This window comes from Pseudophryne corroboree, chromosome 3 (genome assembly GCF_028390025.1).
Source record: "Pseudophryne corroboree isolate aPseCor3 chromosome 3, aPseCor3.hap2, whole genome shotgun sequence".
NCBI classification, from domain to species: domain Eukaryota; kingdom Metazoa; phylum Chordata; class Amphibia; order Anura; family Myobatrachidae; genus Pseudophryne; species Pseudophryne corroboree.
In genome coordinates, this window is record NC_086446.1 from 179183573 (window position 1) to 179209055 (window position 25483).

General features: G+C 47.9%; 1 protein-coding gene across 1 annotated transcript in view; it reads left to right on the forward strand.

Annotated features, from left to right (window-relative positions):
* The window catches only part of CHUK (component of inhibitor of nuclear factor kappa B kinase complex), a 100994-nt gene that overhangs the window by 33157 nt on the left and 42354 nt on the right, over positions 1–25483 (forward strand). Inside the window, exon 6 of the mRNA XM_063958644.1 lies at positions 25359–25448. Within this exon, the coding sequence (XP_063814714.1) occupies positions 25359–25448 (90 nt within the window). The remainder of the gene's footprint in view (positions 1–25358; positions 25449–25483) is intronic.

The window sequence follows — 25483 nt, forward strand, 5'->3', positions numbered from 1 at the left end:
TGTCGTCAGGGGGGGGGAAGCAGGTCCCTTTCCCACTCCCGTTCGTGGCGGGTCTGCGGTCCAGAGGAGGTCTCAACCAACAAGATATATATTTGCGAGATTAGCCCTCTGCTTATGGGTTTAACAAGACCTAAAGATTCAAAGGGGGTAAGGTCCCGTTGAGCGTCGGTCTGAGGCAGGGAGAGGAGGAAATGGCGAAGTTGAAAATATTCAAAGAAGGGAGGGGACAGTGAGGGAAATTTGGATTTAATATCGTCAATTGACATCCAATGACCGTGTAGAGATAAGTCGTGGACCACAAGGATCCGGGCATTAAACCAGGATGTGAACTTACGGGGAGGGACCCCAGCGGGAAAATCTGGGTTGTCCCAGAGGGGTGTAATAGGGGAGTGTGAGGAGGATAAATGATATTTCGCAAGATATTTGTGCCAGGTAGATAGGTGAAACTTGAGGGAGGGAGAGATGTTTCTGAGAGTCAGCAGGTGTGATTTGCCCAGGCCCCACAGCGAAGCCAGTGAACGGATTCCCATAGAAAATGCAGTAAGATCAACCCAGGCGATACAGCTGCGGGGTGCAAATGAGGCCACCATTTGGCTTAAATGGCTAGCCAGATAATAGAGTTTGACATCGGGAAATCCTCGACCCCCCTCGGAGCGGGGGAGCCGAAGCACGGTAAAGGCAATTCGTGGGGGTTTGTCGTTCCATACAAACTTCACAAATGAGGTCTGGGCATCTCTGAGAACCTTCTCTGGTACCTTCACAGGTAGAGTTTGGAAGAGATATAGAAGTTGGGGCATAACTGTCATTTTGAGGGCTATGATCCTACCCAGCCAGGATATGATGTGTGCCCTCCATCTTGCTAAATCCGATTTGATCTTGGTCAGAACCCGCGGGAAATTTTCAGAGTAGAGGGAATTATAATGAGATGTAATATAAATACCTAGGTACTTAATCTTGTTGGTCTGCCATCGAAGGTCATAGGAGGACTGCAGGGAGCATTTGAGGTCTCCAGGCACATGGAGTAACATGGCTTCAGATTTCGTATCGTTTATTTTATATCCTGACAGGGAACCATATTCCTCTATAATCTTATATAGGGCGGGTAGGGAAGACTGCGGCTGAGTGAGAGACAGTAATACATCGTCGGCGAAGAGCGAGATCTTAGACTCCTGTGAGCCCATCTGCACTCCCCGAACGCTACCGGACTTCCTAATCATAGCTGCCAATGGCTCAATGACCATGGCAAACACCAGGGGGAAAAGAGGACAGCCTTGTCTAGTTCCATTAGCCAATGGGAAGGAGGGGGACAATATCCCGTTGGTAAGGACCTTTGCTATTGGAGAGGAGTAGAGGGCAGAGACCCCGGTCAGAAATTCCGCCGATATCCCGAACGCCTGTAGAGTCTGAAATAAGAACGGCCAAGAGATACGATCGAACGCCTTTTCAGCGTCGAGGGAGAGGATAATGGATGGGGTTTGCCTGCTATTCAACAGATGAATAACGTCAATTGCTTTTCTAGTGTTGTCTCTGGCCTGGCGTCCTGGGATAAATCCCACCTGGTCATAGTGTATCAGGTCAGAGAGCACACCATTGAGGCGGGTAGCCAAGATCTTTGCATATATTTTAATGTCTAGATTCAATAAGGATATCGGGCGATAATTAGCGCAATTTCGTGGATCTCTGCCCTCTTTATGGATGACTATTAGTCTGGCCTCCAGCATAGTGCTTGGGAATGGAGTGCCATGCAGGACTGCGTTAAACAATACCCGTAAATGGGGGACCAACAAGGGGGCAAATTTTTTATAGTAGGAGGCCGAGAAGCCATCAGGGCCTGGGGCTTTAGAAGATTTGAGGTTTCTCAAGACGGCCGCTATTTCTTCCTCTGTGATGTCTCTATTCAGTTCCACAGATTCGGTGACAGATAGTTGAGGGAGATCGGCTCGTCGTAGGAACTCTGAAATTAACGCGTCAGGGGGGCCGGGAATTGGGGCCGTGGGGTTTAAATTGTATAGCTTGGTGTAATAATCCCGGAATACCCTGTTTATACCCCCTGGGTCATATGTGGCTTCGCCGGATTCGGTGTTTACCGCTAGAATATTGTTACGGGATCGTTGTGCTCTAAGTCGAGAAGCCAGAATTCTATCGGCTTTGTCGCCTTTCTCGTAGAAAGTCTGGTTAAGCCTCTGAAGAGTCTTCGCCGTACGTTCCGATAGGGAAAGTGACCGTGCATTTCTGGCTTCTAGTAGGGGCTTTAAATTAGACTGGGTAGGAGAGAGTTTATATTGACGCTCAAGGGCTTGGAGTTTAGTAGAAAGGGAAAGGAAGCTAAGCTCCCGGGTTTTTTTAAGCCTAGCTGCCTGGCAAATCAAATGGCCACGTAGGACAGCTTTATGTGCCTCCCATAGAGTGGTTGGGGAAGTTTCCGGGAGATCATTGAGAAGGAAGTAGTCAGCAAGGCAGTTTTTAATTTGAGTGGTAGCTTCCTGGTTGTGTAGTATGGAGTCGTTTAGACGCCAGGAAACGGGGGGAGGGCGTGGGGTGATGGAATGGAGTTCGGCAGTGATTGGACTATGGTCAGACCAAATCATAGGGAGAATACAGGCAGATTTCAATTTGGAGGATAGATCCCGGCTGAGTAGGATCATGTCGATTCTAGAATAGGATTTGTGTACAGAGGAAAAGAAGGTGTAGTCTCTGGTCAGTGGTTCAGATAGCCTAAAAGAGTCAAATAGCAAGTGGAGTTTCAGAAGGTCTAGCAAAGCAAGAGATGCCAAGGTCGGACGGGGGTGGTTAAGAGAGCGAGAATAAGGAAGGGAGGACCTATCCAGGGAGGCATCCAGTACCTCATTAAAATCTCCGGCCATTATGACCTCTCCCCTACCGAGTCTAGTCAAATGTGCACTCAGTCTCCCGAAAAATGTAGCTTGATTTTGATTTGGGGCGTAGATATTAACTAGGGTACATAGGCTATCATTTAGTTTCCCCACAAGAATAAGCCATCTACCTGCTTTATCTGCATGACTGGCCAGCAATTCAAACGTAAGGTGGGCAGCTATCAGAATGGAGACCCCCCTCTTCTTGTGTGTGGCATCACATGCGTGAAACGTAAGGGGGTAAGCTTTGGATTTTAAATCAGGGTGTAGGGATTTCTTAAAGTGGGTTTCCTGTAGGAAAACTAAGTCACCCTTGGCCTGTTTGAGGGAGAGGAATAGCTTGGTGCGTTTGTTAGGGCTGTTCAAACCTTTGACGTTATGCGAATAGATTTTAAGAGCCATGGCCGACCGTGTCATGAAACGCTTCACCACCTCCCTCCGGACACCGCAACCCTATGAAAAACCAGAACAAAAACAGTGTAAATATGTGATATATGGCAGATATTTATGCATAGACGGACAAAAAAAGGATATGAATACAAAAACAGATACAAAAGCAGGGGGGACAAAACATGGGAAAGACAGGGAAAAGAGGAAAGTTGGAGGCCAGAGGAAACGGCATCTGGCCAAACGTGCCGGTCAGGGGGAAACCAAAGGGGGTCACTAAGTGACAACGACCGGTCTAGGGTATAAGACCCAGTTATGGGGACGCAGCCTGGCCAAGCCAGATGCATCAGGGGTAGCGGGCACTCATCTTGGTGCCCCGAGTCCGGGAACCTATATGTAAAGGGGTATATGCGTAATCAACTGTTCCCTATCTCCACCATCCCCAAAAATATCTGGTGAAATAACAATGGCTAACCCAGGTTAAAGCGCCTGGGTGGTTTTGCCATGTGCCCGGGGAGCCGGGACGGTGTTGGGACAAAAGCAGAAGGAAATCGCATCTTAACAAGATAGACACACATATAGGCAATGTAGAATAAAAATAAAATAATATTTAAGCAGAAGCGGCCTCAGGTGTTAGGACCAGCAGAGGCGGATTTCCGTGTTGAGGGTACTCGTGACCAGTCCCGGTTCAGGGAGCGTCTCGGAGTGTCATTCGCCTCTACAGAAGGAGCCTCATTCATCCGCTGCGGAGACTCAGACATGGTTGAAGACGGGGTAATGCCTAGGTTGCGTAGGAGATCTTTAGCTTCAGCTAGGTCCCTAGCCGAGTGGAGGCGGTTATGGTGCCACACAAGTATTCGAAAGGGGAACCCCCATCTATATCGAATGCCACTATCTCGGAGAGCCAGAGTAATGGGTCGGAATTCCTTTCTTTTAAGTAGTGTACTAGGAGCAATGTCCTGAAATATTTGAAGGGAATGTCCTAGGAAGTCCAACTTGGGAAGCTTTCTGGCCTCCCTAAACAAGTCCTCCTTAGCCGAATAATAGTGGCAACGGAGAATAACATCCCTGGGTTGGGCTTGGTCTTGAGAACGAGGGCGAAGAGCCCTGTGGGCCCTATCCAACAGAAACTGATCTTCCGGAGTTGAGGGCGAAAGGTGTACAAACAGTTTCTTGAGGTAGACGTGGAGTGATGACATATCAACGTCCTCGGGGACCCCCCTGATGCGAAGATTATTCCGGCGCGCCCGGTTATCCTGGTCCTCCTGGCGTTCCAGGAGTAGGTGCATTTCTTGCTTTAGGGTGTGAACATCATCCTCCACCCCCTGTTGAAAAGCGACCACATCGTCCATTTTAGACTCCAAGTGGTCCGTCCTGTCACCCAGATCCGTAATGTCGGCTTTAAGAGAGGCGATAGCTGTGTGAACCTCCGCCTGTACAGATTTCCTCGTCTCCTTGATTTCGCGGAAAAGCAAATGGAGATCTTTTCGGGTCAAAGGAGAATGGTCGGAGTCCTCCGAGTCTGAGATATCGGGTTGTGACGTAGCCTCCTGTCCTGGCGATTTAGTATTTGAGTAGGCATATTTTTTTCAGGCTCGGGGTCACCGCTGCCCCCTGTTGCTTTTTGTTGCCTCTAGTCATGGTGAACATGTGTGCGTATATAGCGGTTAGAGAGAATCACTGCATCAGTGTGTTTGAGAGGTCCCGGTAGTGGGGATAGGACAGCTGCAATATTATGACATAAGCGATCCCGCGACTCAGGGCAGGTTCCAATGAATCACATTATGAGAAAAAGAGTACCCGACCTGGGGCCGAGATCAAATATGAGGGCTGCCAGTAGATGGAGCTCCAGCCACATATATCATAGGTGAAACAAAGCAAAAGATATTTATAGTGAAAACCTTTGCAATGTTTAAAGAACAGGTCCAAGGGGTCCCCCCTGGACTTATTGACTGTAGACCTGGGTGGGCTGGTCTTCTCAAGTGATCAAGCGGTGGGTGGTAGTGAAACAGTGCCCGGGCGAGGAAGTTCCAAAGTGCACTATCACCGCGTACTATTCCTGCAGGGTATGGCAGTGTAATAGGGGCAATATACAGGATCCAACATAGGGGGCCTCCCAGCTGCGGTCCAGCCGACAAACAGGGTCCCCCAGCCTCACCTTCGGGAGCGTCCCGAGCTCCGGAGCTAAAATGGCCGCCAGCAGTCACGTGATCTTCAGCAGGCCTCCGTGAGGGGCTCCGTGGGCTGCGGGGTTATGGAGGACAGGCGGCTCTAGTGCGGCAGGGGAGAGCCGCTCCCGATGTCAGTGAAGAGGCCGGCCTCCGGCGGATCCCGGCTGTCGTCCCGGCGACCCCAGTGCTTCGTGCAGGCAGCCGCCTGCACCTGGTCCCTCTCCCCGCCGGGTGAGCACGGAGCACCTCCCGGCGCACACGATGCCCGCCGACGGGAGAGCAGCGTGGAGGGCAGGTTACGATGAGGTTACGGTGAGTCGTGGGTCGTCCAGCCAGGGCCTGCAGCCCCAGTCCACCACAGTCGGGATCTCCACAGGAATCCAGCCCCCGGCTTTCCCCCGACACCTAGACCCCAACCCGCAAGGAGGCAGGAGGCCTCCCCCGGCTTCGGGACTCGTCGTGTCTGGTGCAGGGAGGATTATTAGAGCAGCAGGTGTCAAATGGGCCGGGATATGGGCCAGAGAGAGGGCTATATTTGATATTTTCGGCCCTGGTGCCTAGTCACAGGCACAACTTACTAGCTTGCCTGCCAGGCCACGCCCCAGACCACAGGTCTTTCGTTGTTGTTGCTGTTGTTGTTATCCTTTTATATAGTGCCACAAAGGATCCGCAGCTCCCATTACATAATCAAATGAGCAAACAAGAAAACAGCACTTACAGCTCAAGACAATATAGGACAGGTATAGAAAACCAGGGTTTAGGTGCCATCAAAGGGAGTATGGAGTATAAGATAGTGTAAGTAAGAAAAGGAACGGCACATGAGGAAATAAAGTTCCTGCTCTTGTGAGCTTGCAATCTAAAAGGTGAAGGGCTAACAGACCGGGGTGACACAGAAGGAGTAGACGGTGAGCATAGACAAGAGGGTTAGGAGGAGAGTTGCCTGGGTTGGGTTTGGTGAAGAAGTGGGTCTTGAGAGCCAGTTTGAAGTTTTGTGGAGAGTTGGATGGGGAGAGGTAGAGAATTCCAGAGATAGTGAGCAGCACGTGCAAAATCTTGTATGTGGGAGGATGTAATCAGTTGGCAGGAGAGATGGCGTGCATTAGCAGAGCGAGGATGACGGGTGGAAATTTAAAGAGAGATGAGGACAGAGATGTAAGAGGGTGAAGAGTGGCTGAGAGCTTTGTAGGTGAGTGTGAGAAGCTTGAATTGGATTCTGAATGGGAAGGGTAACCAGTGATGTTCCTGCAAGAGAGGGGATGTGGATGTAGTATGTTTGGTGAGGAAGATGAGACTGGCAGCAGCATTGAGGATATATTGGAGTGGAGAGAGGCATTTTTGAGGGAGGCCAGATAGGAGATAGCAGTAGTCCAATCTGGAGATGACCAGTGAATGGATGAGTGTCTTAGTAGCGTCCTGGGTGAGAAAGGGTCTGATCCTGGTGATGTTTTTGAGATGGAAACGGGAGGTTTGTAAGAGGTACTGAATGTGTGGTTTGGAGGATTCCATGTTTACTCCAAGACATTGCACTTGGGAGCTAGAGGAGATAGTTGTGCCTTCAATGGATAATGAAATTGTGGGAGGGGAGGTTATGAGGGAGGGAAGATGATCAGCTCTGTCTTAGACATATTAAACTTAAGAAAGCGCTGGGACATCCAGGAGGAGATAGCAGAGAGACGGTTGGAGATACGAGTGAGGAGAGCAGGGGAGGACAGGTAGATTTGAGTATAGTCAGCATAGAGATGATATTGTAAGTCCAAAAGAGCTAATGAGCTCACCTAATGAGGATGTGTAGAGAGAGAAAAGGAGAGGCCCAAAAACAGAACCTTGGACGACACCTACTGGTAGAGGAAGTTGGGGGGAGGTGGAGTCATGAGTAGTCAGAGAAGGAATGGTCAGAAAGGTAGGAGGACATCCAGGACAGTATCACACGAACCAAGGGTGTAAAGGATTTGCAGGAGGAGAGGTGGTCTACAGTGTCAAAAGCAGCAGAGAGGTCAAGAAGAATAATCAGAGTAGTAGCCCCTGGATTTAGCAGCAAGAAGGTCATTGCAGACTTTCGTGAGGGCAGTTTCAGTGGAGTGCAGAGGATGGAAACCAGACTGGAAAGGGTTAAGCAGTGAGTGGAAAGAAAGACAGTGAGGCGGTTGTAGACCATATGCTCAAGGAGTTTGGAGGCAAAAGGGAGGAGAGAGATTGGTCGGTAGTTGGAGAGATTGTTTGTTTGGATAAAGGGTAGGCTTTTTAAGAATAGGGGAGACAAGTGCATGCTTGAAAGCGGAAGGATCAGTGCCTGATGAGAGTTTGAGTAGATGGGAACAGGCAGAAGAGAGCAAGCGGAGAAGGCGGGAGGGAATAGGGTCAAGTGGGGAGGTGGAGGGGGGTGAGGACCGTGACTTCCTCTCCAAATACAGGGAAGAAAGATGTCCGAGTTGGTAGGAGGGAAGGAGAGGGGCGGTCGGGAAAGGGAGGAGGGTTGCTCAGGTTCTGGTCAGATGTTATGTCCTGACGAATGGAGTCAATTTTGGATGTGAAGTAGGTGGCAAAGTCGAGAGCAGAAAGTGAAGAGGAGAGTTGAGGTTCAGGAGGGGGTGGGCAGAGGAGCAAGTTGACAGTGGCATAGAGGCGCCGGGGGTTTGAGGATTAGGAGGAGATGAGGTTTTTGAAGTAAGCTTGTTTAGAGAGGGTAAGGGCAGCAAAGTAGGATGATCGCATACAGAGCCGGCCCTAACCAATATGATGCCCTAGGCAAGATTTTGGCTGGTGCCCCCTAGCACCACCGCTGGTTCTGCCTCTGACCTTGCACCTCTTTCCCAGCACCATCACCCCTCACCCATAGCAGTCCTTGTACCCCCTATATTTTAAATAGGAACAGTTCGCACATTTGACGCACAGCCCAAAAAGGGGCATCTTCTTGCTGGGAAGGGACATGGCCACACAATAGTAACCCCAATTCCAATTATGCCACACAGTACTGCAACTTTATTCACATTTTATCTTGCGATAGTGTCCATAATTCATATTACATCCCACAGTAGTATCACTTTACCTTATAAACGTTACTCCTCACAGTAGAGCCCCTTATTCACATTACATCAGACTGAATTGCTCCTTATTCACATTACACCACACCTTATTGCTCTTTATTCACATTAGACGACACAGTAGTGCCCTTTCTATTTGCAACGCCACATAGTAGAGCACCTTATACACATAATGCCACACATTAGTAATGCATTTATACACAATTCCACACAGTAATGCCCCTTAAACATATGAGACACATTAATGTCCTTATAAACATAATGCACCTTACACATTATGACAACCTTTTTACACATAATGTCCCTTACACATATGCCGCACGTTATTAATACCCTTATACACATAATGACACACACAGTGCCCCCTACACATTTGCTGCACATTATTAGTGCCCCTGTACACATAATGACACACACACACAGTAGTACCCTGTTACACATATGCCGCACATTATTAATGCCCTTATACACATAATGACACACATAGTGGCCCTTTACACATATGTTGCACATTATTAATGCATTTTCTCTGACGTCCTAGTGGATGCTGGGAACTCCGTAAGGACCATGGGGAATAGCGGCTCCGCAGGAGACTGGGCACAAAAGTAAAAGCTTTAGGACTACCTGGTGTGCACTGGCTCCTCCCCCTATGACCCTCCTCCAAGCCTCAGTTAGATTTTTGTGCCCGGCCGAGAAGGGTGCACACTAGGGGCTCTCCTGAGCTTCTTAGTGAAAAGTTTAGTTTTAGGTTTTTTATTTTCAGTGAGACCTGCTGGCAACAGGCTCACTGCATCGAGGGACTAAGGGGAGAAGAAGCGAGCTCACCTGCGTGCAGAGTGGATTGGGCTTCTTAGGCTACTGGACACCATTAGCTCCAGAGGGACCGAACACAGGCCCAGCCTCGGAGCTCGGTCCCGGAGCCGCGCCGCCGGCCCCCTTACAGAGCCAGAAGCAAGAAAAGGTCCGGAAAAATCGGCGGCAGAAGACATCAGTCTTCAACAAGGTAGCGCACAGCACTGCAGCTGTGCGCCATTGTTACTCAGGCACATTTCACACTCCGGTCACTGAGGGTGCAGGGCGCTAGGGGGGGGCGCCCTGAGCAGCAATGTAAAACACCTTGGCTGGCATAAATACACCACATATAACCCCCAGGGCTATATGGGTGTATTTTAACCCCTGCCAGATTCCACAGAAAAACGGGAGAAAAGGCCGCCGAGAAGGGGGCGGAGCCTATCTCCTCAGCACACTGGCGCCATTTTCTCTCACAGCTCCGTTGGAGGGAAGCTCCCTGGCTCTCCCCTGCAGTTACTACACTACAGAAAGGGGTTAAAAAAGAGAGGGGGGCACTAATTAGGCGCAGTATAACAATACAGCAGCTATAAGGGGAAAAACACTTATATAAGGTTATCCCTGTGTGTGTGTGTGTGTGTGTGTGTGTGTATATGTATATGTATATATATATATATATATATATATATATATATATATATATATATATATATATATATATATATATATATATATAGCGCTCTGGTGTGTGCTGGCAAACTCTCCCTCTGTCTCCCCAAAGGGCTAGTGGGGTCCTGTCCTCTATCAGAGCATTCCCTGTGTGTGTGTGTGTGCTGTGTGTCGGTACGTTGTGTCGACATGTATGAGGAGGAAAATGAGGTGGAGGCGGAGCAATTGCCTGTAACAGAGATGTCACCCCCTAGGGAGTCGACACCTGAGTGGATGAGCTTATGGAAGGAATTATGTGACAGTGTCAGCTCTTTACAAAAGATTGATGACATGAGACGGCCGGCGACTCAGTCTGTGCCTGTCCAGGTGTCTCAAAAGCCATCTGGGGCTCTAAAACGCCCGTTACCGCAGATGGCAGATACAGACGCCGACACGGATACTGACTCCAGTGTCGACGATTAAGAGACGAATGTGACTTCCAGTAGGGCCACACGTTACATGATTGAGGCTATGGAAAATGTTTTTACACATTTTCTGATAATACCAGTACCACTAAAAAGGGTATTATGTTGGGTGAGAAAAAACTGCCTGTAGTTTTTCCTGCATCTGAGGAATTAAATGAAGTGTGTGATGATGCATGGGTTTCCCCCGATAAAAAAGTTATTGGCATCATACCCCTTCCCGCCAGAGGATAGGGCACGTTGGGAAACACCCTTTAGGGTGAATAAAGCGCTCACACGCTTGTCTAAACAGGTGGCACTACCGTCCCCGGATACGGCCGCCCTTAAGGAACCTACTGACAGAAAGCAGTAAAATATCCTAAAATGTATATACACTCACACGGGTGTGATACTGCGACCAGCAATCGCCTCAGCCTGGATGTGCAGTGCTGGGGTGGCTTGGTCAGATTCCCTGACTGACAATATTGATACCCTAGATAGGGACAGTATATTACTAACTATAGAGCATTTAAAAGATGCATTTCTATATATGCGTGATGCACAGAGGGATATTTGCCGACTGGCATCAAGAGTAAGTGCGCTGTCCATTTCTGCCAGAAGAAGGTTATGGACAAGACAGTGGTCAGGTGATGCTGATCCCAAAAGGCATATGGAAGTATCGCCTTATAAAAGGGAAGAGTTATTTGGGGTAGGTCTAACAGACCTGGTGGCCACGGCAACGGCTGGAAAATCCACATTTTTACCCCAGGTAGCTTCTCAACCTAAGAAGACGCCGTATTATCAGGCGCAGTCCTTTCGGCCCCATAAAGCGGGCAAAAGGCGCCTCATTTCTGCCCCGTGGCAGAGGGAGAGGAATAAGGGCTGCAGCAAACAGCCAATTCCCACAAAAGCCCTCTCCCGCCTCCGCAAAGTCCTCAGCATGACGCTGGGGCTTTACAAGCGGTCTCAGGCACGGTGGGGGCCCGTCTCAAGAAATTTGAGACGTCTTCCCCTCGCCGTTTCATAAAGTCTGCTTTACCGACGTCTCCCTCTGACAGGGAGGCAGTTTTGGAAGCCATTCACAAGCTGTATTCCCAGCAGGTGATAATCAAGGTACCCCTCCTGCAACAGGGAAAGGGGTACTATTCCACACTATTGGTGGTACCTAAGCCGGACGGCTCGGTGAGACCAATTTTAAATCTAAAATCCTTGAACACTTACATACAAAGGTTCAAATTCAAGATGGAGTCACTCAGAGCAGTGATTGCAAACCTGGAAGAAGGGGACTATATGGTCTCTCTGGACATCAAAGATGCTTACCTACATGTCCCAATTTACCCTTCTCCAAGGGTACCTCAGGTTTGTGGTACAGAACTGTCACTATCCGTTTCAGACGCTGCCGTATGGATTGTCCACGGCACCACGGGTCTTTACCAAGGTAATGGCCGAAATGATGATACTCCTTCGAAAGAAGGGAGTTTTTAGTTATCCCTTACTTGGACGATCTCCTGATAAGGGCAAGATCCAGGGAACAGTTGGAAGTCGGGGTAGCACTATCTCAGATAGTGCTGCGGTAGCACGGTTGGATTCTCAATATTCCAAAATCGCAGCTGATCCTGACGACACGCCTTCTATTCCTAGGGATGATCCTGGACACAGTCCAGAAAAAGGTGATTTCTCCCGGAGGAGAAAGCCAGGGAGTTATCCGAACTAGTCAGAAACCTCCTAAAACCAGGCCAAGTGTCAGTGCATCAGTGCACAAGGGTCCTGGGAAAAATGGTGGCTTCCTACGAAGCAATTCCATTCGGCAGATTCCACGCAAGAACTTTCCAGTGGGACCTGCTGGACAAATGGTCCGGATCGCATCTTCAGATGCATCAGCGGATAACCCTGTCACCAAAGACAAGGGTGTCTCTCCTGTGGTGGTTGCAGAGTGCTCATCTTCTAGAGGGCCGCAGATTCGGCATTCAGGACTGGGTCCTGGTGACCACGGATGCCAGCCTGCGAGGCTGGAGAGCAGTCACACAGGGAAGAAATTTCCAGGGCTTGTGGTCAAGCCTGGAGACATCACTTCACATAAATATTTTGGAGCTAAGGGCCATTTACAATCCCCTAAGCCAAGCAAGACCTCTGCTTCAAGGTCAGCCGGTGCTGATCCAGTCGGACAACATCACGGCAGTCGCCCACGTAAACAGACAGGGCGGCACAAGAAGCAGGAGGGCAATGGCAGAAGCTGCAAGGATTTTTCGCTGGGCGGAAAATCATGTGATAGCACTGTCAGCAGTGTTCTGTCACAACTGAGGGCCTGAGCTGACGGGAGGCAGCCTCAGTTGTAGGGGCTGAGATGTAACGGAACCTGGGAGGTTGTATCAGACCCCTAGACATGTAAGTAACATGTAGAATAACTGCCCGAAGGCGTGACCACGACAACCAGGATAAAAGTCAATGATGTTTATTATGACAAAACTCCGTAACACAGCAGCAGTAAAGGAAACCTAAAAGTCAACAGAGGATAAATACAATTCCTGGGTACTACAGGGTGGCAAGGGCCACAGGCACTGGTAGTGTGAGACAGTTCTTATAATCTTCTAGTTGGAAAGTCCTTACCAGTCCTGACTGTAGCAATGGAGAGAACCCAGGATCGTAGCAGCTGGTGTTCCAGGAAAGGCTGGGCTGCTGAAGATAAAACGGCTGCTGTGGATACTGGCTGGAACCAGACTGTTGTTGGTACGGAGTGGATACTGGCTGGAACCAGTTAAATAATAAACGAACTTGAGAGCGATGAAATAATAATGGAGTTTGAGAGCAGTGAAATAATACCGGTGGAGAGTGGTAAACTGCAGAAAGGACACCGGCCCTTTAAGAGAAGCTGTACACTGCTGGAAGCTGGGCTGGAAGCAGGTGATTGATAATGAAGTTTGGAGTTTGAGAGCGGTGAAATAATAATACCGGTGGAGAGTGGTAAACTGCAGAAAGGACACCGGCCCTTTAAGAGAAGCTGTACACTGCTGGAAGCTGGGCTGGAAGCAGGTGATTGATAACTGGAAACAGGTGAGTCCAGAATGGATCGGAGAGTCAGGCTACACCGCAGATGGAATGCTGGTGCGGGTCTCTATAGCAGAAGTCTAGAGACAGGAGCTGGAACCTGGAAGACAACCACAGGAGAGAGACAAACTGGAACTAGGTTAGACAACCAAAGCACTGACGCCTTCCTTGCTCAGGCACAGCTTACTTATACCTGCAGCAAGGAAGGGGTTGGCTAGGCAATTATGCAAATCAACAATACAGACAGCAGATTGGTGGAAATGATCAGATGACAATATCCAAGATGGCTGCGCCCATGCAGACACTTGGAGGGAAGTTTGGTTTGTAATCCATGTGAGAATTGAAACGGTAATGGCGACGCCGGCCACAGGAGACAGGAGACGCCAGACTGACAAGCGCACATTTAACCACGCGGGCACAGCGGAGGCCGCGGCTGATGAAATCACCACTCTAACATTCTGCATGTGGAAACTCAGGAACAGCGGGATCCGGTCCTGGAACGCCGAGCCAGCCTTAGGAGGCATCTGAAGGGTATGTAATGGCGTCCAGATATCCGGATCGTGACAGCACCCCCCCCTTTAGGAGTGGCCCCAGGACACTTCTTAGGCTTTAAAGGAAACTTTGCGTGGAAATTTCGGACCAAGGCAGGAGCATGGATGTCTGAGGCATTGGTCCAAGAGCGTTCTTCAGGACCATAGCCCTTCCAGTCAATGAGGTATTGTAACTGACCGTAACGGAAACGAGTCCAAAATCTTGGCCACCTCGTACTCGACTCCCCGTTGAGTCTGAACTTTGGGAGCTGGAGGAAGTGCGGAATGAAACCGATTCAGGATCAGCGGTTTCAACAAAGAAACATGAAATGTCCCGGGTATTTTCAAGAAGGATGGTAACTGTAACCTGTAGGCAACAGGATTGATGACTTGTTCAATCTTGAAGGGTCCGATGTAGCGAGGTGCAAATTTCATGCTGGGAACTCTCAACCTCAAATTCTTCGTGGACAGCCACACACGATCACTTACCTTGAGAGCAGGAACCGCTCTACGCTTCCTATCGGCAAACTTCTTATACCTGAATGAGGCTTTAAGCAGGGCTGCGCGGACGTTCCTCCAGTTATTTGAAAACTGACGCAAGGTGACATCCACTGCTGGAACAGAAGTTGCGGGAAGCGGTTGGAATTCTGGGACTTTAGGGTGGAATCCATAATTAATGAAGAATGGTGTAGAAGAAGATGAGGAATGGTATTGATTGTTGTGGCTGAACTCGGCCCAAGGAAGGAGTTGAACCCAGTCATCTTGAGAGGAAGACACCTATATACGGAGGAAGGCCTCCAAGTCCTGATTCACCCTCTCGGTTTGACCATTGGTCTGAGGATGGTAAGCCGTGGAAAACTTTAACTTGACTTGGAGGGCTTGACACAAACTTCGCCAAAATTTGGCTACAAATTGTACTCCACGATCCGAGATGATCTCTTCAGGAAGACCGTGAAGTCGGAAGATCTCTTGTATAAACACTTGAGCCAACTTGGAAGCTGACGGAAGACCGGTGAGAGGGATGAAATGTGCCATCTTGGTGAACCGGTCAACTACCACCCAGATGGTATTAAACTTGTTGCAGATAGGTAGATCGGAAACAAAGTCCATCGACAAATGGGTCCAAGGTCGACGGGGAACAGATAATGGAACCAGTTGCCCCGCAGGCGACTGGCGGGAGACTTTGTGTTGGGCACACTTTGGGCAGGAGGCAATAAATTCCATAACGTCCTTCTTCAGAGTTGGCCACCAGTAGGACCTAGAAATAAATTCAAGGGTTTTCTGAATGCCTGTATGTCCAGCAAAACGGGAAGCATGGGCCCAATGCATGAGCTTCTTCCTTAGAACTGGCTTAACAAAACTTTTCCCTGGTGGAGGCGTAGAGTCCATCCCTACCGTGGAGAATGCCAACGGATTAATAATAGGATGCTTGTCTGCAGACTCGGACTCATCTTCTTGCTCCCATGAGCGGGAAAGGGCATCGGCCTTACGATTCTGAGAACCCGGACAGAACTGGAGTTTAAAGTCAAACCTGGAGAAGAAAAGTGCCCATCTGGCCTGACGAGGATTCAGACATTGTGCGCCTTTGAGATATAAACGATTTTTGTGGTCGGTAAGTATGGTGATTGAGTGGGAAGCTCCCTCCAACAGGTATCTCCACTCCTCCAGAGCGAGCTTGATGGCTAGCAACTCCTGATCGCCAATGGCATAGTTGTGCTCAGCTGGGGAGAACTTCCGGGAGAAGAAACTGCAAGGATGTAGATGTCCATCTTTGGCCCTCTGGGATAACACTGCTCCTACTCCAACGGAGGAGGCATCTACCTCTAAGATAAAAGGAGAGTCGGTGTCGGGCTGTTTCAGAACTGGTGCAGAGATGAACCGTTGCTTCAGAAGGTGAAAGGCCTGTGTAGCTTCCTCGGACCACTTGGACGGATTAGCACCTTTCTTGGTTAATGCAGTGATAGGCGCCACAATGGTGGAAAAGTCTCGTATAAATTTTCTATAATAATTGGCGAACCCTAAGAACCTCTGGACCCCTTTGAGGCTTAAGGGTATAGGCCAATTCTGGATTGCTTGGAGTTTCTCAGGATCCATCTCTAGTCCGGAACCGGACACAATGTAACCTAGAAACGGAATGGTTTTAACTTCAAACACACACTTCTCCAATTTACAATAGAGGTGATTGACACGGAGACGGGAAAGAACCTCTTTTACCCAGAAACGATGATCTTCGAGATTATTAGCAAAGATGAGGATGTCGTCTAGATAAACCACGACATGGCGGTACAAGATGTCCCTGAAAATCTCATTCACGAAGTGCTGGAAGACTGCTGGAGCGTTGCTCAATCCGAAGGGCATGACGAGGTACTCATAATGTCCGTCACGGGTGTTAAAGGCGGTCTTCCACTCGTCACCCTCACGGATTCGGATGAGATTGTAGGCACCCCTCAAGTCCAGCTTTGTGAAAATGGTTGCACCACTAACTCTATCAAAGAGCTCGGTAATCAGGGGTAAAGGGTATCGGTTCTTGACGGTAATGTCGTTCAGACCTCTGTAGTCGATGCACGGACGCAGACCACCGTCTTTCTTCTTAACGAAGAAGAAGCCTGCACCGGCTGGAGAAGAAGATGGTCGGATGAAACCCTTCGCCAGGTTCTCTTTGATGTACTCTTCCATGGAGTGTGTCTCAGGCAGAGACAACGGATAAGTTCGGCCTCGCGGTGGAACCTTCCCTGGAATGAGGTCGATTGGGCAGTCCCATTCTCTATGAGGAGGAAGGATATCAGCAGAGGCTTTACTGAACACGGCCGTGAAGTCTTGATATGGAGGAGGCGGAACATCAGATGACCTGGGGAAGGAAGAACAAACAGGAAGAACTTTGGCTAAACAAGTCTCAGCACAGGAGGGACCCCATGCCAGTATTTGCGTAGTCGTCCAGTCAATTGATGGGTTGTGGAGACGGAGCCATGGAAGGCCTAAAACCACTGGATGTGTGGCTCTTGGAATCACTAAAAACGAAATATACTCAGAATGAAGAACTCCCACTCTCAGACGAACTGGAAGAGTCCTTAAGGAAATGACTGCGTCAAAAATCTTGCTGCCATCCACGGCAGTCAAAGAGATGGACGAGGACAGTCTCTCGGTGGGTAGGGACCACCGTTTAACATAAGCTTCGGTTATGAAATTCCCAGCTGCTCCGGAATCAAGGAGGGCAATGACGTTCCTGTAACGTTGAGCAATTTGGAGCGACACTGGGAGGTTACAGTCATGAGGAGATGGAGAGGAGATCATTACTCCTAGCCGGCCCTCTCCTTGGCGAGCTAGGATCTGGAGTTTACCGGACGTTTGGGACAGGCATTGATAGTGTGCGACGGAGCTGCACAGTAGAGACAGAGAGACTCGGAGAGACGTCTTCGGCGCTCAGCGGGAGATAGACGGGAACGACTAATTTGCATAGGCTCATCCTTGGATGGAGATGGTTGACGAGGAGGAGCAGAAGATTTAGGAGTAGATGATCTTCCTCGCTCGGTTGCTCTCTCTCTCTGAAACGTAGATCAACCTTCGTGCAAAGAGAAATTAGCTCATCCAACTTAGAGGGCAAGTCTCTCTGGTAGCTAACTCATCCTTGATGCGTTCTGATAAGCCATGCCAGAATGCAGCATACAGGGCCTCGTCATTCCATGCCAGTTCGGATGCCAGGATTTTAAACTGTATAAGATACTGTCCCACAGTACGTGTTCCCTGGCGTAAACGGAGAATCTCAGATGAAGCAGATGTTATCCGACCTGGCTCGTCGAAGATGCGCCTGAATGTAGCTACAAAGTCAGTATAGGAGGATAGCAGGGGATCAGACTTCTCCCATAAAGGTGATGCCCAGTCAAGGGCTGAGCCACTGAGAAGGGAGATGATATAGGCAATTTTGGTACGGTCACTGAAGAAATTGCCAGGCAGAAGCTCAAAGTGGATTTCACATTGATTGAGAAATCCCCTGCAGAACCTTGGAGATCCATCAAATTTTGCTGGCGTTGGAAGATGAAGATGTGGACTGGAAATGGGTAAGGTGGGTGGGGTTACAGCTGGTGTCACTGTAGTGGACGTGCCAGGTCCACGGAGGGTCGTTTGAATCCCATCCAGCCGTGTAGAGAGATCCTGGAGACAGCGGATGATGTGGCCCTGTGCAGCCTCCTGATGTTCAAGTCGGGCTGCCAGTTCTTGCATCGGCCTGGTCGCTTGATCCTGGTCTCCGGCTGGATTCATTAGGTCAGTGCTTACTGTCACAACTGAGGGCCTGAGCTGACGGGAGGCAGCCTCGGTTGTAGGGGCTGAGATGTAACGGAACCTGGGAGGTTGTATCAGACCCCTAGACATGTAAGTAACATGTAGAATAACTGCCCGAAGGCGTGACCACGACAACCAGGATAAAAGTCAATGATGTTTATTATGACAAAACTCCGTAACACAGCAGCAGTAAAGGAAACCTAAAAGTCAACAGAGGATAAATACAATTCCTGGGTACTACAGGGTGGCAAGGGCCACAGGCACTGGTAGTGTGAGACAGTTCTTATAATCTTCTAGTTGGAAAGTCCTTACCAGGCCTGACTGTAGCAATGGAGAGAACCCAGGATCGTACCAGCTGGTGTTCCAGGAAAGGCTGGGCTGCTGAAGATAAAACGGCTGCTGTGGATACTGGCTGGAACCAGACTGTTGTTGGTACGGAGTGGATACTGGCTGGAACCAGTTAAATAATAAACGAACTTGAGAGCGATGAAATAATAATGAAGTTTGGAGTTTGAGAGCGGTGAAATAATACCGGTGGAGAGTGGTAAACTGCAGAAAGGACACCGGCCCTTTAAGAGAAGCTGTACACTGCTGGAAGCTGGGCTGGAAGCAGGTGATTGATAATGAAGTTTGGAGTTTGAGAGCGGTGAAATAATAATACCGGTAGAGAGTGGTAAACTGCAGAAAGGACACCGGCCCTTTAAGAGAAGCTGTACACTGCTGGAAGCTGGGCTGGAAGCAGGTGATTGATAACTGGAAACAGGTGAGTCCAGAATGGATCGGAGAGTCAGGCTACACCGCAGATGGAATGCTGGTGCGGGTCTCTATAGCAGAAGTCTGGAGACAGGAGCTGGAACCTGGAAGACAACCACAGGAGAGAGACAAACTGGAACTAGGTTAGACAACCAAAGCACTGACGCCTTCCTTGCTCAGGCACAGCTTACTTATACCTGCAGCAAGGAAGGGGTTGGCTAGGCAATTATGCAAATCAACAATACAGACAGCAGATTGGTGGAAATGATCAGATGACAAAATCCAAGATGGCTGCGCCCATGCAGACACTTGGAGGGAAGTTTGGTTTGTAATCCATGTGAGAATTGAAACCGTAATGGCGACGCCGGCCACAGGAGACAGGAGACGCCAGACTGACAAGCGCACATTTAACCACGCGGGCACAGCGGAGGCCGCGGCTGATGAAATCACCACTCTGACATTCTGCATGTGGAAACTCAGGAACAGCGGGATCCGGTCCTGGAACGCTGAGCCAGCCTTAGGAGGCATCTGAAGGGTAAGTAATGGCGTCCAGATACCCGGATCGTGACATGTTCATTCCGGGAGTGGACAACTGGGAAGCAGACTTCCTCAGCAGGCACGACTTCCACCCGGGAGAGTGGGGACTTCACCCAGAAGTCTTCCACATGATTGTAAACCATTGGGAAAAACCAAAGGTGGACATGATGGCGTCCCGCCTAAACAAAAAATTGGACAGGTATTGCGCCAGGTCAAGGGACCCTCAGGCAATAGCTGTGGACGCTCTGGTAACACCGTGGGTGTACCAGTCAGTGTATGTGTGCCCTCCTCTTCCTCTCATACCAAAAGTACTGAGAATTATAAGACGGAGGGGAGTAAGAACTATACTTGTGGCTCCGGATTGGCCAAGAAGGACTTGGTACCCGGAACTTCAAGAGATGCTCACGGAGGACCCGTGGCCTCTACCTCTAAGAAGGGACCTGCTCCAGCAAGGACCCTGTCTATTCCAAGACTTACCGCGGCTGCGTTTGACGGCAGGGCGGTTGAACGCCGGATCCTGAAGGAAAAAGGCATTCCGGATGAAGTCATCCCTACCCTGATCAAGCCAGGAAGGATATAACCGCAAAGCATTATCACCGCATTTGGCGAAAATATGTTGCGGGGTGCGAGGCCAGTAAGGCCCCGATGGAGGAATTTTCAACTAGGTCGATTCCTGCATTTCCTGTAAACAGGAGTGTCTATGGGCCTAAAATTGGGGTCCATTAAGGTTCAAATTTCGGCCCTGTCAATTTTCTTCCAGAAATAACTAGCTTCAGTTCCTGAAGTTCAGACGTTTGTAAAAGGGGTACTGCATATACAGCCTCCAGTGGCACCTTGGGATCTCAATGTAGTTTTGGGGTTCCTAAAGTCACATTGGTTTGAACCACTTGAATCTGTGGAGTTAAAATATCTCACATGGAAAGTGGTCATGTTGTTGGCCCTGGCCTCGGCCAGGCGCGTGTCAGAATTGGCGGGCTTTATCCTGTAAAAGCCCTTATCTGATCTTCCATTCAGACAGGGCGGAATTGAGGACTCGTCCTCAATTTCTCCCTAAGGTGGTTTCAGTGTTTCACTTGAACCAGCCTATTGTGGTACCTGCGGCTACTAGGGACTTGGAGGACTCCAAGTTGCTGGACGTAGTCAGGGCCCTGAAAATATGTTTCCATGACGGCTGGAGTCAGAAAATCTGACTCGCTGTTTATCCTGTATGCACCCAACAAGCTGGGTGCTCCTGCTTCTAAGCAGACTATTGCTCGTTGGATTTGTAGTACAATTCAGCTTGCACATTCTGTGGCAGGCCTGCCACAGCCAAAATCTGTAAAAGCCCATTCCACAAGGAAGGTGGGCTCATCTTGGGCGGCTGCCCGAGGGGTCTCGGCTTTACAACTTTGCCGAGCAGCTACTTGGTCAGGGGCAAACACGTTTGCTAAATTCTACAAATTTGATACCCTGGCTGAGGAGGACCTGGAGTTCTCTCATTCGGTGCTGCAGAGTCATCCGCACTCTCCCGCCCGTTTGGGAGCTTTGGTATAATCCCCATGGTCCTTACGGAGTTCCCAGCATCCACTAGGACGTCAGAGAAAATAAGAATTTACTTACCGATAATTCTATTTCTCGTAGTCCGTAGTGGATGCTGGGCGCCCATCCCAAGTGCGGATTGTCTGCAATACTTGTACATAGTTATTGTTACAAAAATCGGGTTATTATTGTTGTGAGCCATCTTTTCAGAGGCTCCTCTGTTATCATGCTGTTAACTGGGTTCAGATCACAGGTTGTACGGTGTGATTGGTGTGGCTGGTATGAGTCTTACCCGGGATTCAAAATCCTTCCTTATTGTGTATGCTCATCCGGGCACAGTATCCTAACTGAGGCTTGGAGGAGGGTCATAGGGGGAGGAGCCAGTGCACACCAGGTAGTCCTAAAGCTTTTACTTTTGTGCCCAGTCTCCTGCGGAGCCGCTATTCCCCATGGTCCTTACGGAGTTCCCAGCATCCACTACGGACTACGAGAAATAGAATTATCGGTAAGTAAATTCTTATTTTTACATGACACACACAATGCTCCTTACACATATTCTGAACACTACTGCACAACCAACCCATTCACATGCACACAGCACTCACACTGCTACTAACACTGTGACCTCTGCCTCTGCTTGGATACAGATGTGTCCTCACAAATCTTGCATCAATGCTAACGTCTGCCACTTTTTTTTTTTTTTTATAAAAATGCATCTTATTTGCATTGCTATGTGGCTAGGATGCACAAGCAACTTCTGCTGATTAAACTGATATGCAGCATGCCAATATACTGTGTGAGACTTAAATGCTACATATAGAATATAGGCATGTCGCATATCATTTTAATCAGCAGAAGCTGATGAAGCCCCTAGGCATATCAAATGCCTTAGGCAATTGCCTAGTTTGCCTATGCCTATGGTCGGCTCTGATAGCATAAATTTGTAGTAGAGAAAGCTGGCCTTAGAGCGTGATTTCCTCCACTGTCGCTCAGCAGTATGTGCAGATATCTGGTGCATTTGGTGTGCCAAGGTTGAGGGGTCTATCTGCAAGGGTGAATAGTGGTTGGTGGGGCGACAGAGTCAAGAGCAGAGGTAAGGGATGCATTGTATAGGGAAGTAGCTTGTTCAGGGCAGGAAAGAGGGAATAGGAGAGACGAGTGAGTCAAACAGGGAGGATCGGAAAGTGGTGGGAGCAGGCAACAGAGAAAAGGACAGGCAGACAAGGAGTGTTGGAGGGTTTTAGTGACAGGCTATTTAGTTGCAGAAATTGAAGTTAAGGCGGTGTTAGAAATGAGAGGGTAAGCAAAAAGCAGAGGTAATTCCGACTGGATTTGCAAGTGTGTAAAGACAAAATAATATAGGTTAGGCATGTGCATGAAGACGTTTGTGGATACCTCAGATAAACCTACAAGTAACTGAAGGAGAAATAAAAATTGTAAATGCGTCAAAAACATGGAAATACAGTGCCTATTGTCCAGGTTACACAGGCAGGATTTGTTAGGAGTGATAAGAAGGTGAACTCACAATTGTGCCAATGAAGATCTTTGTGATCCTGATTATGGATGGAAACTTGATCTTACATATTTTCCTTTCTGCAAATGGGTTGCAATAGTGTTCAGAGTGATAGTTGGAGGGTGATAAATTGCACATACAGTTGATATTGATAAGTAGTTCATCTGTATACTTAAGGACCACTAATTGGGCTTTGCTAGAGCTAGGAACTATTTTTAAAAGGCATTTGTATGACCATTGCGGGGGTGATGGTGGCTAATCTTCAACCTGATTCCTCGAGCATGAGTTTGAGCCTTGATGCCACAAAGGTGTTTGATATGGTATCTTGGCTCTTAACTTTATGAAATATTAGACAGGGATTTCAACCAAGCTTTCATCAAAATATACCCTTCCTACCACTTCACTATTAATGGGTCTGTGGTAGAAGGCCTTGTGATGTCCAGATGAACAAGACAGGGTTGTCCTTTCACCTTTGCTCTTCAATTTGGTTCTGGATCCCATGCTCAGAATCTCGCAAAATTGGTCATCATTTACAGAGGTAGTGAACATGTCTGCCTTTGCGGATGATGTTTTTTATTTGTATCTGACCCGAGGATATCTCTTGGACCACTGATGGCGCGTATTAGAGAATATGGATCAATGTCCGGTTTCAAGGTTCATTTTGAGATGTCTACCTGCACTACAAGGATATGCATATACAGCATAGTTTAGGGAGACTCCCATTGGATGGGCGACTAAATCCAATTACATATTTAGGGGTCCAACTTCCCAGAAATCTAAATAATCTAAGTGTCCTGAACGTGAACAGTGTTGTGCATAGCATCAGGGAAGATGCAGAGACGTGGTGGCATCTTTACCTCTTATACTTCCAGTATGTTGGGCAAACTTGGTGAAAATTATATTATTCCTAAGAATTCTTTACCCTCTCCAGTCTCTCCGTACAGTATTTTATTGTCTAGATGAGTTACTGTGGAGATTGAGAGGATAATTCTCACTTTTTTATTTGTAATGGTAAGAGCGCTAGAATTGGCCTTGTAAAGCTTCAGTAGAGTAGACCCAATGGTGGTATCAGTGAGTATAGTTACGCTGCCCACCTTCGCTATCTGTGAGATTGGCTTCACTACAAAAATACGTATGCCAACATAACACTGGAGACTTTCTTGAATGGCATTAGTTTAACCTCCTTTCTGCATCTACATGATGGAGAGATACCGGTATCTGTTCAAGCTAATCCATTATTTTTGTTTACTCATAAAGTGGCATATTCTACTCCACAAGCACTCCTTGAACCCATATGCATCCCTGTTTCTTCCTTTATTACATAACCCAAATTTTCAAAATTGCACTACAGGTTATCCTTTTTACTTCATGGGACAGGCAGGAAATTACTAGGGTTCAAGAATTTATGAATTGTGTGATGGGAAGCCATTGTCATTTACACAGGGGGTGCAGCAATATCCAATACTTCGACCTTTCCTTAAGCTTATTTACAGGCCCAACATTGTATGGCTAGCCTCTCTAGAGTGCTCTCTCCAGATGATTAAATTCTTTAGAGGACATGTTGATGACGGAGAATCCTTCTTGTAGAGCAATCACGATACATTATTCAGTCCTTCTCGCCTTTTCATTATGATACACAGGAAATTTGATTGGCACAATGGAGAGACCACTTCCCATCCTTAAACACAAAAAGGCTATTATGAACATTTGAGACATCCATCATGCTAATCTCTGCAGCGTCTTATGTAGAACTATTTTCTAACATATTTCATGTCACCTCTGCATAGATATGAGGATAAGGATGGGGATGACAGAAGATCATTCATGCCCTAGGTGCGGATCTCAAAGGGCTGAATTAATGCACTGTTTATGGGCGTGTCCAGTAATAAGGAAATTATGGACTCTGATATGGGGTTATGTTAACCGTCATCTAGTAAATTGCCTACCATTAACTTCCAGTTGGGCAGTATTTGGTATCTTACCTGAAGGCACTCGAGTAGTACAGGGGGTTAATAGACATATCAGCTTTAGCGAAAAAATTTATCCGTCAAGTGTGGATACAACCCATGGCCCCTCTGTTTTCTCTTTTTTAAGGAAAACTTTCATGTCTTTAGAATGGAATGGTTGGAGGCCTCGTTATAGAAGGAGAGGTTTACGGAAAGATATTTTGAGATATGGGAAAGTTACATAGCTACCCTCTCCCAGTCACCTAAGGAGCAGGTTTGAAAGCGTTTCAGGAATACGCTATGGTATGAGATGCCTGTATATGAGCAAGACACACCCACCTCCACCCCGATTTTCCCTCAATTATAATTGGCTTGATCTAAGTTGTGGTGAAATATTTTTTTTTCTAAACCATGAATGGAAGGAAAGTAGTGGACATGGATCTGGCTTCACGCCATTCTATCAGTCTTTCTTGGAAGATCCCATTGTGTGACATGCTGCTAAATTAATCTTCTATATTAGATAATTGCTCATGGTGTGTGTTATACTGTATTCACATTGAATATGCTTTTGTGATTATATATTTGTTATGCGTCAATCAAGAAAACTTTGCTTAAAAAAAAAAAAAAAAGTGTCTGTATGGTTTAAGAGTACAGTTTGCACTGTCCCACATGCTGGCTATGAAAATATGTTCTGCGTTTAGATTTATTGTACTTGTGTGGATATTGTTTCCTCTTTTTATTTTTCACAATCATTGTTAATTGTATTCTGTAAATTTGTGTTATGTCTAATAAAAACATGTTAAAAAAAAAAAAAAAGCTGTTTTGGAACGGTCATCTGACTTATTTTTTTTTTTTATTCCCCTTCAAGACTGTACACAAAATTATAGACTTGGGATATGCCAAGGACCTTGATCAGGGAAGCTTATGTACATCATTTGTAGGAACCCTGCAATACCTGGTTTGTATTCCCTCGCTATTCTTTTAATTCCTCAT